Source organism: Pelophylax lessonae, assembly GCF_965119305.1.
Source record: "Pelophylax lessonae genome assembly, chromosome: 4".
Taxonomy (NCBI): domain Eukaryota; kingdom Metazoa; phylum Chordata; class Amphibia; order Anura; family Ranidae; genus Pelophylax; species Pelophylax lessonae.
The window spans coordinates 635181840-635201657 of record NC_138771.1 but is presented as its reverse complement, the minus strand read 5'-3'; the positions used below and the strand labels follow the sequence as shown (position 1 = coordinate 635201657).

Here is a 19818-nt window from a genome sequence, read left to right as displayed (position 1 = left end):
AAGCCATCTCCCCCACTGCACATGTGTGAGATCCCGCAGAACAGTGGGACTGGTTCTGTAGCTTCCTGGGAAGCATCCTTAGAGGCTGCCGGCGTGTCAGGACGACCAACGTCATTCTCGCCTAGCTGAGAACTGAGGAAGTGGGAGTGCTTACCTGTCAAAAAGGTACCCACACCCCAGTGCCACCATCTTTGATTTGGGAACCAGCTGTGACTTCCTGTTGAATCACAGGCCAGCCCCCTGCTGCACATGTGCGAGATCCCACCACACATTTGGACTGGTTCTGAAGCTTCCAGGGACATGTGAAGCGTCCTTAGAGGCTGCCAGCGGGATGACATCATTCTCTCCTAGCTGAGAACTGAGGAAGTGGGAGTGCTTACCTGTCAAAAAGGTACCCACTCCCCAGTGCCACCATCTTTGATTTGGGAGCCAGCTGTGACTTCTTGTTGAATCATAGGCTGGCTCCCCGCTGCACATGTGCGAGATCCCGCCTAACATTGGAACTGGTTTTGAAGCTAACAGGGACATTTAAAGCGCCCTTCGAGGCTGCCAGTGGGATGACGTCATTCTCGCCAAGCTGCGAACTGAGGAAGTAGGAGTGCTAACCTGTCAAAAAGGTACCCACTCCCCAGTGCCACCATCTTTGATTTGGGAGCCAGCTGTGACTTCCTGTTGAATTATAGGCTGGCTCCCGCGGCACATGTGCGAGATCCCGCCTAACATTGGGACTGGTTCTGAAGCTTCCACGGACATGTGAAGGGTCCTTAGAGGCTTAGAGTGGGATGAGGTCATTCTCGTCTAGCTGAGAACTGAGGAAGTGGGAGTGCTTACCTGTCAAAAAGGTACCCACTCCCCAGTGCCACCATCTTTGATTTGGGAGCCAGCTGTGACTTCTTGTTGAAACATAGGCCGGCTTCCCGCTGCACATGTGCGAGACCCTGCTGCACATTGGGACTGGTTCTTAAGCCTCCAGGGACATGTGAAGTGTCCTTAGAGGCTGCCGGCGGGGCAGGACGACCAACGTCAATCTTGCTTAGCTGAGAACTGAGGAAGTGGGAGTGTTTACCTGTCATAAAAGGTACCCACTCCCCAGTACCACCATCTTTGATTTGGGAGCCAGCTGTGACATCCGGTTGAATCACAGGCTGGCTCCCCGCTGCACATGTGTGAGATCCCGTGACACATTGGGACTGGTTCTGAAGCTTCCAGGGACATGTGAAGATTTCTTAGAGGCTGCCAGCGGGGTGACGTCATTCTCGTCTAGCTGAGAACTGAGGAAGTGGGAGCGCTTACCTGTCATAAAGGTACCCACTCCCCAGTGCCACCATCTTTGATTTTGGAGCCAGCTGTGACCTCCTGTCTAATCACAGGCTGGGTCCCCCACTGCACATGTGCGAGATCCCGCCGCACATTGGGACTGGTTCTTAAGCCTCCAGGGACATGTGAAGTGTCCTTAGAGGCTGCCGGCGGGGCAGGACGACCAACGTCAATCTTGCTTAGCTGAGAACTGAGGAAGTGGGAGTGTTTACCTGTCATAAAAGGTACCCACTCCCCAGTGCCACCATCTTTGATTTGGGAGCCAGCTGTGACATCCGGTTGAATCACAGGCCGGCTCCCCGCTGCACATGTGTGAGATCCCGTGACACATTGGGACTGGTTCTGAGACTTCCAGGGACATGTAAAGCGCCCTTCGAGGCTGCCAGTGGGATAACGTCATTCTCGCCAAGCTGAGAACTGAGGAAGTAGGAGTGCTAACCTGTCAAAAAGGTACCCACTCCCCAGTGCCACCATCTTTGATTTGGGAGCCAGCTGTGACTTCCTGTTGAATGATAGGCTGGCTCCCCGCTGCACATGTGCGAGATCCCGCCTAACATTGGGACTGGTTCTGAAGCTTCCACGGACATGTGAAGGGTCCTTAGAGGCTTAGAGTGGGATGAGGTCATTCTCGTCTAGCTGAGAACTGAGGAAGTGGGAGTGCTTACCTGTCAAAAAGGTACCCACTCCCCAGTGCCACCATCTTTGATTTGGGAGCCAGCTGTGACTTCTTGTTGAAACATAGGCCGGCTTCCCGCTGCACATGTGTGAGACCCTGCTGCACATTGGGACTGGTTCTTAAGCCTCCAGGGACATGTGAAGTGTCCTTAGAGGCTGCTGGCGGGGCAGGACGACCAACGTCAATCTTGCTTAGCTGAGAACTGAGGAAGTGGGAGTGTTTACCTGTCATAAAAGGTACCCACTCCCCAGTACCACCATCTTTGATTTGGGAGCCAGCTGTGACATCCGGTTGAATCACAGGCTGGCTCCCCGCTGCACATGTGTGAGATCCCATGACACATTGGGACTGGTTCTGAAGCTTCCAGGGACATGTGAAGATTTCTTAGAGGCTGCCAGCGGGGTGACGTCATTCTCGTCTAGCTGAGAACTGAGGAAGTGGGAGCGCTTACCTGTCATAAAGGTACCCACTCCCCAGTGCCACCGTCTTTGATTTGGGAGCCAGCTGTGACTTCCTGTTGAAACATAGGCCGGCTTCCCGCTGCACATGTGCGAGATCCCACGGCACATTGGGACTGGTTCTGTAGCTTCCTGGGATATGGGACGTGTCCTAGAAGGCTGCGAGTGGGGCAGGGTGAGTGACATCATTTTCACCTAGCTGGGAATTGAGGAAGTGGAAGCACTTACCTGTTAAGTACCCACTCCCCATAAAAAAAAAACCTCAAAGGTATGGGGGGTGTGGATGGTGAGGAGGATTAGCGATACTTTCACTCTTGAGTGAATGTCTGCTTTAAATAAATAAACCATTGGAAGCATTTTGTTCTATCTATGTGATAAGTGCAAAAATAGATGAAATTTAAGCCGGTAACTTCCTGTATTCTTTGACTTTGCATCTGTTATCAGTTATCATTTCTCGCTCTTATCTCCGTGTACTACAAAACACCTCCCCCAATGTTATGGAGATACGGTATGTGACAATGCTCCCTAGATATAGTACGGTTGCGGTAGCGTTGTCATCCCAGGAAAGGTAGCATCTTACTGGCGGGATCACCAGGTAAAAATTAAGAAAAAAGACAAAAAAAAAAGAAAACGAATGCAGCTGTCACATCTAAGGACTGCGATATATGACATTTTTGCTCTTGGGTGTTCTGGGTTTTTTTTTTGCTGATCGCCAACAAGAAGGTTCAAACTTTCAAGACAGGTCTGATGCTGATTGGGTGATAAGAGTACATTACTACATAGAGTTCTTTGTACTACTCTGCCTTTCTCTACCAAGTGCACTGATTGGCTACTGGTCAGCTTGGATGTTACCTACCGAACACCGGAGGGAGTTTGCTGGGACACAGATTGTGGTAGGTGAGGTCAAAGAGAGAGCCCAGTTTTTCGCTCAGGATCCCAATGAAGGCTTCTGTGTCGGCGGAATCCACCAGACGGTCAGAAAATACCCTGCAAGAAACAAATGTTCAGTGTTCAGGTCGGTCACATGATGGCTTCTTCCTCTTCTCTTGCTCTGAGTAGTCTCATTAACATCAGCGCCACTCTTTGCATCAATATATAACATCAGCACCACTCTTACCATCAATATATAACATCAGCACCACTCTTTGCATCAATATATACACTATATATAAATGAAGGGTGTCGTAGTGACACACACTCATTGGGCCAGTCAGTGACATCCTGCATTCCTAGTACTGTATGTCCTCAGTCCTCTGGATTGATGACATTGGGCATTATTCAACTGGAAGACCGAGGACATCTTGTGGTGGTAAAGCAGTACTGCAAGGCTCAGCTCCAGATTGAAGGTGAATAATGCAGCCTAAACTGTACTTGTAAAGTGGCTGGGGAAACATATTGCATACGAACAGCAACAAAGAGGGTGGGCTTTAAAGGGTAACTTCTCTTTTGTGGGTAAAAAATAGCATATAAAAATATATAGTGTATAATTGCTACACAGGTCATATTTTAATTGAATGTTCCTAATTTTTTAATTTCAATCTGCAGCAGCTGTAATTCTCTGTAAAATGCAATATGGCAACCTGGAGGCGTTCTGTATACAGATTGTGTACATAACACCCCCCCCCTTTCCCCCCAGAAATGTAATTTCCTGCTTGTGTGATTGGCTCACTGATTTTTCCAAAAGTCTGCACAAGTCAAATTTTAGGCATCCCCTGCAACAAAACTGTCATTTTTGGTGAGATACTCCCAAAGGAAATCTTGTCTAAAAAGATGCAGACCCTGACACTTTCCTCACTAGAGCCCTGCAGGCACAGCAGCTGATTGAGAATTGAGAATTGTTTGTATAAAATCTCTCCCATTTGCACATGGACACAGACAAACAGTTATTTCTTCAGAGCAACAAAAGGTAGGATTCTGCAACACAAATCCCTGCCATGTACAGAGATCACCCGGAGGGGAATGTTTTTTTTCTCTAAAAAGTGGAGTTATTCTTTAATGTCCACACATAATTGTCTATGGGTGTCTATGGGTGGCAGAGCTTTCTGTGCTGAGAGAGCATAGTGACTGAGCTGTCAAAGACAGCTCTCGGGCTCTACAATGATAGAGTGTTGGTGGAACCGTGACAGCCAATGACAGTGGACATGTGATCGGCTGGTCCTTCCCACTTCCTGGGTGTGAAGATCCTGTTAAAGGGACGCCAGGGCTGGGAGGAAAAGGGTTGGAAAAAAAAGAAAAGAAACTTACCGTATATATTCGAGTATAAGCCGACTTTTTCAGCATGTTTTTTTATGGTGAAAAAGCCTCCCTCAGCTTATACTCGAGTCACAGTCTCACTTACCTTTTCCCCAGTCAGTGCCCATGCGCCGTCGTCGTTTGGGAAAGCCCGTCTACGTTCGGCTATTCCCGGGCAGACGGCGCATGTGCGGTGACGTGTTGACGCAGGGCGGCGCCATTTTTAAATGCAAGGCGCCTCTTTGAAATGTAAGTGAGACTCCTCCGCAGCTCCTGCATCTCCTCAGGAGATGCAATGCTGAGGGCATGGTACAGGAGATTCACCTGTACCATGCCCGCAGCACTGCATCTCCTGTACCATCTGTGCCATGCCTGAACCATCTCCTGTACCATGCCTGAACCATCTGTCGGGGTTATTGGGGGTTGAATAAAATAATAATAGGTAAAATGAAAAATGATTTTAAAAGCCATGTATATGCCATATTATGCATATAAGATTCTGAACAAGACAGGATCCATTTTTGTTAGGAGTTCATGGGAAGTTCATGTTCTTTTACAAGATGCCTTTACATAGTCTTAAGTTCTACAGAAAATCCTTGTAAGTCTGCAGTCATAAATAAGACCCCTTTACACATCTCATCAGATAAGAATCAATTGGCGAGACATCGTACTAGTCACTCATGGCTAGTCTGGCCTGTTATCTTATCTGTATATAACAATGGACAATACCCCAGTATATTCTAGCAGACATTTAAAGATGAACCATATAAGTTTTTATAGAAAACATCATCATATGTAAGATGTATATTAACGATAGTACATTGTATTCTTATTAATATAGAAGTGTGAACTTGATACTTATATAATATTAGATATATAATATATATATATATACATAAGTATACTTTTCTATGATGTGTAAGGACTTGTGCGTCTTAAAAACATATTACTTCATTTCAAGGCATGTGGTAGGAGTGTTTATATAAGAATTACTTTGGACTGATCAAGGTGTTGTAAATCCTAAAGGCCAGACATCTTAATTGACAGTGTAAGACACAGACAAGTGATTTAATGGGCTCTCACTAGTCAACAGGTCATCAAGATCACTTTTAATAGTAGGCCATTGTATGTTATGACCTATGTTAAAACAAAATTTAATAAGTAATGCAACACTGCCCCTAGTGGATGTTTAATTTTAATTTCCAATAATTGATTATAGTAATTAGATGCTTTTAGTGACGTGGAGATTATATGGTAATGAGATCCCTGCCCATACTCCAGGGGGGTTTAAAAAGTGCTAGTCAGCTAGAGAGGAGAGAGCTGAGGACTGAAAAGATTGTGAGGGAGTTCTGAAACTCAGGGGAGACCATTGATCCTATAACCAAGACAACGTGACTTCTCAGACAATAGAATTTGGCTGGTAAAGTATGTTCCTATTCTTCATATAGATATTTGATCTGCCTTATTTAGATGCACCTAACTGACCCATCACCTAATCTGTAGCATCAAGATTTGAAGTTAAATCATTCTAACTGCAGTATGATTGGTTTAATTCTTTTATCTTGGGATTTAAGCTGATTCTGGCTTTTAGTAAAAGGGTTCAGTTGTGATGTATTCTTTATGGTAGGTTAAGAAAATAGAAACATATTTTATCAATACAATCTGGACTTTTTAAGGCATGGTCCAACAATGTTGATCCATGCAACTGTATTTAAAACATAGAAATTGAATATCTGTTGAATGAGAGAAGTCACATGTCAAACCTGTCATATTGGTTGCCATCTTTTATGTAGACTGTCACTTATATTTAAAAGTCTTTGGTTATGATCATTTTATTATTCTGAGATAATATTCTTTGATTTTATTCTCATATTACCTTTGTGATATATATTATTGCATGTTATTGAAACTGTGTGTTTATCACCAATTATATTTTTGACATTTATTTTGCACTGAAGTATTTAATAAATATATATATTTTTGCACAGAATTGTATCCTCTATCTTCAGTTTAGTGTCACTTAAAACGATCTTGCATTTTTATGATTTATAGAAATAAGTTGAGATTCTCCTAACTTACAGATCTTTGCTTATTTGTATAAATAGACACTGTTATATCAGAGCAGTATAAACATTCTGACATAATTGGAGGCCCGAGCGCGAGATAAGTACCTAGTGAAATAGGGGTTATAATTGTGCAAAATATATATTTTATTGCCATTCACATTAATTGATTGTTGCTATTGTTGGTTACAATATTGAACATGGCTGAATCTGTAGGTGTGTCAGATGCAATACTGCCCCTTGGCACAGACACAGAAACAGAACCAGAATCAGAAATGGGTCTGCACAATGAACAGACTAGAGAAACAGTCAAATTTAATGTGATGTCTTATGTCAAAGATAGATTGGATGTTAAAGATGAACTCAATAGTTGGGTAGTTGAAATGAAACAAGGAATTGCAGGATATGTAAATGATATATGGAGTGAAGGATCATGGGTAGCTTCATTTCTTTGTGAAATTGCTGTTGCTAAACATAAGAAAGATAAAGATGGACTGATATATAGATCATGGCCAGTATTTCTTTACACAATTGATGCATTAGCTGCTCAATTGAACAAAATTCAAAATGAACTGAGATCTCAGGTTAAGCTTGTGGAACAATCACAACAAATAATTTGTGACTGTAGAAATCAAGTTAAAAATTTGGTTGATGAAAATAAGAAACTGGTTGATCATATATCAGGTCATCAGGAGCAAAGCAATCAGACCAAAGAAATAATTGATTCCCTAAGAAAAGAACTGAGTCAAAAACATAGTGAATTGGTAACATGTGACAGACAGAGGGCTGCTTTAGAAATCAAATGTGACCAGTTGCAATTTGCTAAAGAATTAATGCAACAGGAGTTAGAGGATTCGGCTTATCTGTATCCAGTGCTGGAAAAACATACCAGCAGTGAAAAGGTTACACCTTCTATTTGGAAGGGAGAAAATGTCCCTGAATTTTTGAGCCGAACCTCTGCTGAACATAATGTTTTTAAACATCCCACAAAAACTCAAATGTCAGATTCTGAGAGTGATTCCAATAACACATTTGAGGAAGAGATTTTTAGACCCAAAAGACATTCTCTTCCCAAAGCGAGTTCAACCTTATCTCATAAACAGTCTCAAAGAAGTGAAAGAAGGACTTCTCAGCCTGTATGTGATAGCCCAAAGGTGATAAAATTCTTAAAAGAAACAGTAGGTCTGTTTACCAAGAAAGGTTCTCCTTCTATAATTAATCATTTGGAAGCCTACGAAGAGGCTATGCTGACCCTGAATTTAAACAGTGACAGGCAGAAGATCCAATTCATTTCATGGGTGTTTGAATCAAAATACAGGTTTTTCTTTAATTCCCTACGAGATATGGGCAAAAATACCTGGTCTGAAGTTGTTTCAGAAGTGAAAACTGAATTCGGTCCCTATCAAACAGCCACAGCTGCTAGAAAGGCCATGTTTACTTTGAAATGTCGGCCAAATCAAAGCCCTAGGGAATTTTTGTCCATTCTCAAAAATGCCTATAGCCTGACTGAGGAAAAGCCCCACTTTGAAAACCCTGAATTTATCCAATTGTTCTACGATGCTCTGCCAAATAAAATCAAAATTATTCTGGCCCGGGAATATAATCCCTATCAGAAAGTACAACCCTTTTTGCTGTATTGCAAAATAGCGAGGAGACTCAGGAGAAGAGGTTTAAAAAGCCGAATAATGAAATTTCTGAGGTTCATAATAAAAGAGATGAGGGACACTTTGAAAAAGGAGTTATGCAGATGTGGTTAAAGACCCCAATACTCCCAAATTAAATAAGGCTAAACCACATCCAGATGATAAAAAGGGTCCAGTTGTTAATAGTGCACCAGATAAAAAGCATCAATGGGTAAAAAGACGCAATCCTCCATTTAAAAGATACCCGAGAGGGAAGTTTAGGAATTATCAAAATGGCCCTGAAGAAAATCAAAATAATTGTTCTGGATCAGAAGGTTCTGACAAGTCTCAGACTGCTAATCCCAAAAATCCAGCCACCAGAGTTCACTGGAAAAATAGAAATAATCTCTATGATAGAATGGATCAGATGCAGAACCAAGTGGGAGTTATGGCAGAACAGATGGACAAAATATCCCAGCTTCTCAGTAACAAATCCAACAATCCTTTTTTAGGACCGAATGCTGCAGAAAGCAACCCCCAATAACAGAAGTTTCCAGTCATGTAAATACCTGTACTGTATCAATGTCTAAAAGTGAAATCATTGAACCTGTTGTTTGTATGCCTGAAAAGAATTTAACCCTTCCAATGCCAGATGGCAAGGAGGAGGGGCGACTTGTCTGTGACTCTATTTTGCAGACTTCCAAAACTTCCTCTGTGAAACTGACAGGCACGCAATCCTGTGTGAAAAAGGAAGGGGGGTCGAGGGGTAAGAGACAGCATGACATTCTATTCACTGATCATTCTAAATACTTGTGTTCACTACAGGAAATTGATGACAGGTATTATCTGGAAATTAAATTGCATAATGATTTACCACAAATAATGGCTTTATTAGATACAGGTAGTCATGCAACTATATTATCTCAGAAATATTTTCAACAAATCCAGGATTTATCTTCTGAGAAATACAAGCTGAAAAGTGTTAAAGCTAACCTCATAAGTGTTTCAGGCACTGCTTTAAAGGTCAGAGGAGAAGCTTGGTTGCCCATCAACTTGGGAAATAAAATAATTTGCCATCCCACATTGATAGTTGATTTGCCCTATGATCGTTTGATTATTGGCATAGATCTCCTTAAGAGATTGAATCCCATTGTGGATTTCATTAATAAGGTTATTTGGTCCCAAGCAAAAATGCCGATTAATTATGAGCACTCCCAGTCCTATCGCAGTAAACGTAACTGCCATGTAATTGAAGAAAGACCGAACTCCATTGAGATCCATTTCAGGAATTCCCAAATTCCAGACATCTCATTCCTACAAGCCACTCCCACCTGTACAGTTGGTGGACGGGAGGATAACACCATATGTGTGTCCCCTGAAAGAGTTAAAAATGTTTGCTTGGAAAGTGATGTTCTGACCATTCACCTTCATCCCGAAGATCCTGTCCCTACTGGGTTTAGTGATCATACACAATTCTTAGCAGGAATTGAAAGGGTGAATGATGACATGTTCTTTTCCCTACAGGTTAATGACCTGGGAAGAACTAAAAGGGCTAAACTGGATCTGCGCCAGGAACACAGTTACATTAGTAGGGATCTGCTAAAACAAGTGGCCACTCCTAAAGTAATTAAGTATCCTAACCCTCAAGATAACTGGGTCCATGAATTGGATGATAACTCTGGAAGTCACAATGTCATTGCAAGATGCATGTTATCTATTTCCATAGGGGGTAAAACAGCCACTCATTTATTCCTGGTACTCAATGAGCCAAGGTGTCAAATGTACATTGGCAATGATATATTACATCGGTTTGCCATACACGTGGATGTGGTGAATTCCATATTGTGGACTAGATTAAAAGAGGATCCATGTGCTTTCATGAATGAATATGAGGCCCTCAGATCATCCCAGATACTGCCATATGCAGTAAAGGTATTAGTACCACAAAATGTTGTCATTCCTTCAGGTTCCAATAATTTCCTATTACCTGTTCAGGTACCAAAAGGCCAAAAATTAAAGAACCTTGATGCATTAATATGCCTCTCAAATAGGATGCAACAACTGGGAATTTCAGTAAGTCATATCCCCATGGTAAATATTCACCAATCCAAAACTCAAATAATTGTCAACAACAGTACTCCCAATGAAATCCATTTGTCAAAAGACACTGTAATTGGTCTGGCCTTAGATTCAGATTATTATACTTTTGGATTTCAAAATGTAGTCATCGGCCTAATTCCTGAACAATATCTCACCGAGGAACAGATGGTCGAACAAACATTTAATTCTTCTCCTGAAGGATTGTTCACCATTAATTCAATTTATCCTTTTGATCCTGAAAGAGGTACCTGCCAGGTGGAGGAATCTTCCCTTACCTTTGATCATCCACTTAATGAGCAGGAAGCAAAGGAATATAGTGTGTCTATCGGTGAGACTAATAAGCCAAGTCATGACCTCACTGACAAACTTGAAGAAGCCTATGAAATAGGTCAACCTGAAGCTTTTCCAGGGTTTTTAGAAATGGTCCAGCAGGAAGTCTCCTTAGCTGATGGATGCTCTAATGACTCAGAGCGCCAGAGACTAAAAGAAGTTCTCCTGGAGTGTCAGGACATCTTTGCTAAAGATTCCTATGATTGTGGTGAAACAGATATCCACATTGCTAGGATTCAAACTGATCCAGAGGCACCTCCCGTTTATGTCAAGCAATATCGTCTTCCACTAGCTTGTTACGATTCGCTAGCGGAAATAATAAGGAATCTCAAGGAGAGAGGCATTATAAGATCGGTGCACAGTTCTTATAATAATCCTATCCTTGGTATCCTCAAACCGAATGGTCAATGGCGTTTGTGTGCTGATCTCAGACAGCTCAATAAGCGTGTATATATGTCCGGCTGGCCCGTGCCATATATTGACCAATGCTTGGCACAAATGCAAGGAGCCAAAATTTTCACTGCACTGGATTGTGCCCAAGGCTATTGGACCATCAAGGTAAGTCCTGAAGACCAATATAAACTAGCATTTACATTTGGCAAGGAACAGTTCACCTGGAATCGTATGCCATTTGGTTATATAAATGCAGGTCATGAATTTGCTGTATTTTTGCATAAGGCGATGCCTGATGCTACCGAAAGGGGAAATTTGACATATGTGGATGACATTTTGTTGAAAAGCACCTCCTTTGAACAGCATATCCAGGAGATTAGACATGTGCTTAACCAGTTGAGAGAGGCAGGTGTTAAAATTTCATTACAGAAAGCCCAGTGGTGTCGTACCAAAGTAAACTTCTTGGGACATGAGGTCACTTCCGAAGGCCTAAATCCTCAAAAGAAGAAGGTAGATGCTGTGTTGAAATCTAAAACACCTACCAATGTCAGTGAATTGAGATCATTTTTGGGTATGATGAACTATTCACGTAAGTTTATTGATAATTATGCAGAAATCAGTAAACCATTGTTGACATTGCTCAAGAAGAATGTACCATGGACATGGGGGGGAGACCAGGAACAATCCATGGTTGAACTTAAAAAGAGACTCACCCAAGCCCCATGTCTCATATATCCAGAGGGGGGTAAACCCTTTTACCTGGAAACTGGTTTTACAAATCTCAGCATTAGTGCTGTATTGTGTCAAAAACAAGACAAACTAAACAAGGTCATCGCATATGCCAGCAAGGCCCTGTCACCTGTAGAGGTAAAATTTAATGACTGTGAAAAAGCCCTATTAGCCACAGTCTGGGCCCTTCAAAACTTCAGAAGTTATATTCAGGGTGAGAAAATTATTGTTGAAACGGCACACCAACCACTACAATATTTACAAAGTGACAAAATTAGAGATGGCAATTTGTCCAACAGCAGAATAACTGCATGGACGTTATCTTTACAAGGTTGGCCATTAGAAATTCGGTATAAACAAAATAAAAAGAGTCCAGTAGCTCAAGGACTTGCCGAACTTCATGATTGTGCGGCTCATTCTCATAAAGAGGAGCCAATAGAGGATTTCTTAGAGGAGCAAATCTCTTCCCCTTACAAAGCATATGATGAGGATTACTGTCCTTTACTTCCATGTGTGTATATTGATGGTTGTGCTTATCACACCACCACAGGGGAGGAGAGAAAACTAGTAGCAGGTATTGCAATCGCTTGGACCAGTGGATTTCCAGATATTTCAGTGGGATACAGCATTGGTGCTAAGAGCAGCCAAGTGGCCGAATTAGCAGCTGTATACAAAACTGTTCAAATTGCTATAGAGCACAACATCACAGAATTTGTTATAGTCACCGATTCCAATTATGTACGTAATAGTTTTGTTGAATACCTGCCTACTTGGAAAAGAAATAACATGTCACGGTCCAATAACAAACCTGTAAAACACGCCAAGCTATTCTGTGCCATTGATGAATTAGTCAAAAGTAATGGTCTAACCATTTATTGGAAGAAAACTAAAGGTCATTCTAAAACCCAGAACATGGACAAGGAAGGTAATGATCTAGCCGATCAACTTGCTAAACAAGGTGCCATAAATGGAACAAATGTGGACATAGATCATTTATTAGGACTGATACACATTGAAGCTGTCACTAGACAACGAGCTAACGCTCAAACTACACATAATGTGGCACAATGGAGTCAAGAATCCACAAGTGAGGATCTAATTAAGAGCCAAAAAGACGATCCTATACTTGGAATCTTTTATAAACACATTGAGGATCCTATTAACAACCCCCTATCGGAGGAAGATTATGCCCAAAAGGAAGATCTCCGATTACTTGTGAGAACTAAATCTCAGTTCAAAATTCAGGATGGTTTACTAATGAGGACATCTAAGAATGGTCTTCAACAGTGGGTAGTTCCCACTACATTTAGAGGCCTAATGTTACAACATGCCCATGACGCACCCACAGCAGGGCACCGTGGTGAAAAGATCACTTATGAGTTACTACGTGATTATGCTTACTGGCCTCATATGTTGAAAGATGTCCAAACGTACTGTCAGGGTTGTCTGGTCTGTGCTCAATTCCAACCTCAAGGCCCTACGCATCGTGCCCCGCTTCAAAGAAAGGGTTTCTCATTGCCATGGTCTGATATCCAGATTGACTTTATAGGTCCTGTCACAAAGTCGTCCCGAGGTAACCGTTATATGTTGACTGTCACTTGTCTCTTCACCAAATGGGTAGAATGTTTACCAGCTCATAACAACACTGCTGAAACATGTGCCACTTTGCTTGTTAACCATGTCTTTTCCAGATTTGGTCTGCCATTAAGGATCGAGTCGGATCAGGGCCGGCACTTCACCAGTGAGGTAATGTCTAAGCTATGGAAAATCTTGGGGGTTAAACGGAAGTTGCACATTGCATACCGTCCAGCATCTAGTGGAGCAGTGGAGCGCTATAACCAGTCCATTGTCAACATCCTTAAGAAATTCATCAAAGAATCAGGTAAAGACTGGGACATAAAATTGCCTCTAGTGCTCATGGCTATTAGAGCCACACCAAGCGCTGCTACCAAGATGTCGCCCTTTGAACTGATGACAGGTAGGAAAATGATTCTTCCACAACATTTGTTGTATCGCACATCAGATCACAATCTGATCAATGCAGCCACGACACATCAATATGTGGAGCATCTACGTCAACATCTCCAACATGCTTTTGCTTTTGCGCAGAAGAACCTCGAGAAAGCAGCTGTAAGTAACAAGACTTATTATGATCTCAAAACCACCAAGAAGGAGTATGAAACAGGTGATAAGGTGTATCTGTACAATTTTGCTCGGGATCGAGTAAAGGAAAAGAAGTTTCTTCCTTCATGGAAGGGTCCATACACCATCATTGATAAGATCTCACCTGTGGCTTACAAGATAAAAATTGTCAAGAATGATGGTTTTGTAGAAAAATGGGTTCATGTCAATCAATTACGTGCTTGTCATCCTAGGTCCCAATTGAGAATGCTGGACGGTGAGGCTGAAGAAGAAACCTAATGTACTTAATGATTTGACATTGTGATATTTTCTCTCACTTAACAGATCTTGACAAGCAAAGTTTCGTTATAGTTGTGTGATTCTGAAAAATATCAATTGAGGGGAATATATATATTCATACTGTATGTTTCATCCAATAGGAAGAGATTAACCTTCCATGCCAGGTCGTTGATTGGTACAGACGGTGATGTTTGCCAAAGACACAGCGATCGGATGGATCTCTCCCTAGAGCACAGCTCAGGACGGAACCTCTCATTGCATCAGGTCCCCCTTCAGGAATCAAGCTGCGAGACACCACAGATTCTTGTTGAAAGAGAGGAAGATTTGTTTCTACAGATCTTTGTGCATTTGATCCGAGGAAATCCATTGAGAGGAATCGCACTACCTCCTGTTTTCAGTTGAAGGAGATGTGAGAATGGTGCATTGCACATGTGAGCAAACCTCAGTCTAGGTGTATGACACTCTAGGCCATGCTGAAACCATTCATTGTCCAACCAATATCCAAGGTTGAACGTCCAAACAGATTTCTCAGATTCCTGATTGCAAACATTGTTTTACTGCACTTTAAATGGTAGTTGCCAATGCCATTGTAGCAGTTAACTTCTGTCTCCATCAAGACTTTACAAGCTGATGTTGCAGATTTCAAGGAACATTTGTGTTTCTTTACCAGGAGATCAGAATTCAAAGAGACTAACAAGGAACAGTTTGTGACATAGCTAACACTAGCAAAGTCGCTACGAACTGACATTTTGAACTGATTTTTTTTTTTCTTTCTCAATTTTTTATTACCGCTTTACTTAAAAGTTTTGAACAATTCCCAATATGAACTGCTCTCTTACAAAAAGAGAACAAGACATTTTTTTTTTTTCCACTACTCCTTAAAAAAGCTTTCTTTCCAGATAGGCCTAAGTTGCTCACTTGTCTACTGGGAAGAAAGGGGGGGGATATGTCGGGGTTATTGGGGGTTGAATAAAATAATAATAGGTAAAATGAAAAATGATTTTAAAAGCCATGTATATGCCATATTATGCATATAAGATTCTGAACAAGACAGGATCCATTTTTGTTAGGAGTTCATGGGAAGTTCATGTTCTTTTACAAGATGCCTTTACATAGTCTTAAGTTCTACAGAAAATCCTTGTAAGTCTGCAGTCATAAATAAGACCCCTTTACACATCTCATCAGATAAGAATCAATTGGCGAGACATCGTACTAGTCACTCATGGCTAGTCTGGCCTGTTATCTTATCTGTATATAACAATGGACAATACCCCAGTATATTCTAGCAGACATTTAAAGATGAACCATATAAGTTTTTATAGAAAACATCATCATATGTAAGATGTATATTAACGATAGTACATTGTATTCTTATTAATATAGAAGTGTGAACTTGATACTTATATAATATTAGATATATAATATATATATATATACATAAGTATACTTTTCTATGATGTGTAAGGACTTGTGCGTCTTAAAAACATATTACTTCATTTCAAGGCATGTGGTAGGAGTGTTTATATAAGAATTACTTTGGACTGATCAAGGTGTTGTAAATCCTAAAGGCCAGACATCTTAATTGACAGTGTAAGACACAGACAAGTGATTTAATGGGCTCTCACTAGTCAACAGGTCATCAAGGTTACTTTTAATAGTAGGCCATTGTATGTTATGACCTATGTTAAAACAAAATTTAATAAGTAATGCAACACTGCCCCTAGTGGATGTTTAATTTTAATTTCCAATAATTGATTATAGTAATTAGATGCTTTTAGTGACGTGGAGATTATATGGTAATGAGATCCCTGCCCATACTCCAGGGGGGTTTAAAAAGTGCTAGTCAGCTAGAGAGGAGAGAGCTGAGGACTGAAAAGATTGTGAGGGAGTTCTGAAACTCAGGGGAGACCATTGATCCTATAACCAAGACAACGTGACTTCTCAGACAATAGAATTTGGCTGGTAAAGTATGTTCCTATTCTTCATATAGATATTTGATCTGCCTTATTTAGATGCACCTAACTGACCCATCACCTAATCTGTAGCATCAAGATTTGAAGTTAAATCATTCTAACTGCAGTATGATTGGTTTAATTCTTTTATCTTGGGATTTAAGCTGATTCTGGCTTTTAGTAAAAGGGTTCAGTTGTGATGTATTCTTTATGGTAGGTTAAGAAAATAGAAACATATTTTATCAATACAATCTGGACTTTTTAAGGCATGGTCCAACAATGTTGATCCATGCAACTGTATTTAAAACATAGAAATTGAATATCTGTTGAATGAGAGAAGTCACATGTCAAACCTGTCATATTGGTTGCCATCTTTTATGTAGACTGTCACTTATATTTAAAAGTCTTTGGTTATGATCATTTTATTATTCTGAGATAATATTCTTTGATTTTATTCTCATATTACCTTTGTGATATATATTATTGCATGTTATTGAAACTGTGTGTTTATCACCAATTATATTTTTGACATTTATTTTGCACTGAAGTATTTAATAAATATATATATTTTTGCACAGAATTGTATCCTCTATCTTCAGTTTAGTGTCACTTAAAACGATCTTGCATTTTTATGATTTATAGAAATAAGTTGAGATTCTCCTAACTTACAGATCTTTGCTTATTTGTATAAATAGACACTGTTATATCAGAGCAGTATAAACATTCTGACACATCTCCCGCGCCATGCCTGAACCATCTCCCGTGCCATGCCTGAACCATCTCCCGTGCCATGCCTGTACCATCTCCTGTACCATGCCTGAACCATCTCCTGTACCATGCCTGAACCATCTCCTGTACCATGCCTGTACCATCTCCTTTGCCATGCCTGTACCATCTCCTGTGCCATGCCTGAACCATCTCCTGTACCATGTCCCTTACCATGCCTGAACCTTCACCTGTACCATCTCCTGTACCATGCCTGAACCATCTCCCGTACCATCTCCTTTACCATGCCTGTATCATCTCCTGTACCATCTCCTTACCATGCCTGTACCATCTCCTGAACCATGCCTGAACTATCTCCTGTACCATGCCTGAACCATCTCCTGTACCATCTCCTGTACCATGCCTGAACCATCTCCTGTACCATGCCTGAACCATCTCCTATACCATCTCCTTACCATGCCTGAACCATCTCCTTTACCATGCCTGAACCATCTCCTGTACCATGCCTGAACCATCTCCTGTACCATGCCTGAACCATCTCCTGTACCATGCCTGAACCATCTCCTGTACCATGCCTGAACCATCTCCTGTACCATGCCTGAACCATCTCCTGTACCATGCCTGAACCATCTCCTGTACCATGCCTGAACCATCTCCTGTACCATCTCCTGTACCATGCCTGTACCATCTCCTGTACCATGCCTGAACCATCTCCTGTACCATGCCTGAACCATCTCCTGTACCATCTCCTGTGCCATGCCTGAACCATCTCCTGTACCATGCCTGTACCATCTCCTGTACCATGCCTGTACCATCTCCTGTACCATCTCCTGTACCATGCCTGAACCATCTCCTGTACCATGCCTTACCATCTCCTGCACCATGCCTGTACCATCTCCTGTACCATGCCTGAACCATCTCCTGTACCATGCCTGAACCATCTCCTGTACCATCTCCTGTGCCATGCCTGAACCATCTCCTGTACCATGCCTGAACCATCTCCTGTACCATCTCCTGTACCATCTCCTGTACCATCTCCTGTACCATCTCCTGTACCATGCCCACAGCCCTGCATCTTCTTTACCATGCCCACAGCCCTGCATCTCCTGTACCATGCCCGCAGCCCTCATTTTGGGTCCTGTGGTGGTCCAGTTAGGTCCAGTAGCTGCTGCATTTCTCAACCTAGTCTTATACTCGAGTCAATACGTTTTCTCAGTTTTTTTGTGGTAAAATTAGGTGCCCGGCTTATATTCGGGTCGGCATATACTCAAGTATATACAGTAGATTTACAAAAGAAAAAAAAAAATGCAACCTATGTAAGCAATCCATTCAATTCATATGCAATCAAGAAAGCCCTAGCACTACATATATTCCAGTAGATCTAAAGCAGCTTGAACAAATGAATTGTGACATGTATGGTCAGCGTCAAATCTAGAATGTTTCCGTTGTACAGATCTGTGAATGTGTGATGATTACAGAATGATCACCTTGCACAGTTCACATTACCCCATGCAGCATGCATTTTACCCTCCTCCTTCATCTTCCCCCACTACAGCTTACAAGGACTAGCTTGGTGTGATTTACTAAAGTTGAGCGATCACTGCTAAAGTCCATTGCCAGATCCTATGTGTGACTTTTCACATTAGTCTTTCACAGCCGTAATGACATTTTTTTTTTTTTTTTTGCGAGCGAGGTGAGATATTTTGTGCTAAAAATACTAACTTGTAAAATGTAATGCTCAAAACGTGTGAAAAATGTTCACTTGATATTCGTGTCGGATTAATACAAATTGTGTGTCATATGGGGTGACTTATCTGGTATATGTTCATCGCAGATGGTGCCCTTTATAAAAAGTAAAATCAGAAAGTAAAAGGTAGCTGCAGTCTATTTTAAAAGAGGACCTATACTGTGGAAGCTGTGCCAATAAAAGGCAAGTAGAAGGCAAACAGTTAATCACCAGTATTGCCTTTGGTCTTCCTGCGGCTGGTCTGTTCCCCATTACGGACTAAGGCTGGGTTCACAGGACACCGCATGTGATTCGGATAGGAATCGCACCACATTCTTTTTCAAATCACACGCAATTCTTTGCAGTGCGATTCATTTTGTATGGGCTCAATTCGCACAGCACAAAAAAAGGTGCAGGCATTTTTATTTTTTGTCGCACCAGAATCAGATCGCATAGTCGTTCACACCTATCTAATCCGATTCTGGCAATCTTACTGGGTTTTGGGGTGCCATTAATTGAACACAGACTCTGGTGCCAGACCGAAAAATCGAAAAACAAACACAAGGGCGCACCGGCCTAGTGCATTATCCTCCACAAAGGTTTTATTTGATAAAAGGTATAAAAATACTCACAAACAAGTTCTTGGTATAAGCATAACAAATGGATGTATAGCCATCAGCATCAGAACCAAAGGGTGTATCATCCTCTGGAGCTTGAAGGCTTACGCGTTTCAAGGCTTAGCCTCTTCCTCAGAGCCTATGGACCATGTCTAAGCCCTTACTTAATATACTTGACAATGACCTCTTGAATCAGGTGCAATTAGACCTAGACCCTCCCCCACAGGGGTGTGTACATGGGGTGTCAGCCCAAGTCAGCTTGCCAAACAGATGAATACATTAATGAGACAAGTGCCTAGAATTGGGGTCATCCTAACCATTAAAAAATGTGCATCAGACACTAAAAGTAGGATCACTCAGTAAAATTACAATACTATAAAATTTGCCTCAATGAAAATGTAACAAAAGTAGATAGAAAACAAATAGGACATAGAAATCTGATTAAAAATAAGTAGT

At 41.5% G+C, this 19818-nt stretch overlaps 1 protein-coding gene across 1 annotated transcript in view; it reads right to left on the bottom strand.

Moving 5' to 3' along the window:
* The window catches only part of DNAH2 (dynein axonemal heavy chain 2), a gene marked incomplete at its 3' end in the record, with an annotated part of 417940 nt that overhangs the window by 111213 nt on the left and 286909 nt on the right, over nt 1-19818 (bottom strand). Inside the window, exon 54 of the mRNA XM_082254654.1 lies at nt 3308-3438. Coding sequence (XP_082110780.1) covers nt 3308-3438 — 131 coding nt within the window. The remainder of the gene's footprint in view (nt 1-3307; nt 3439-19818) is intronic.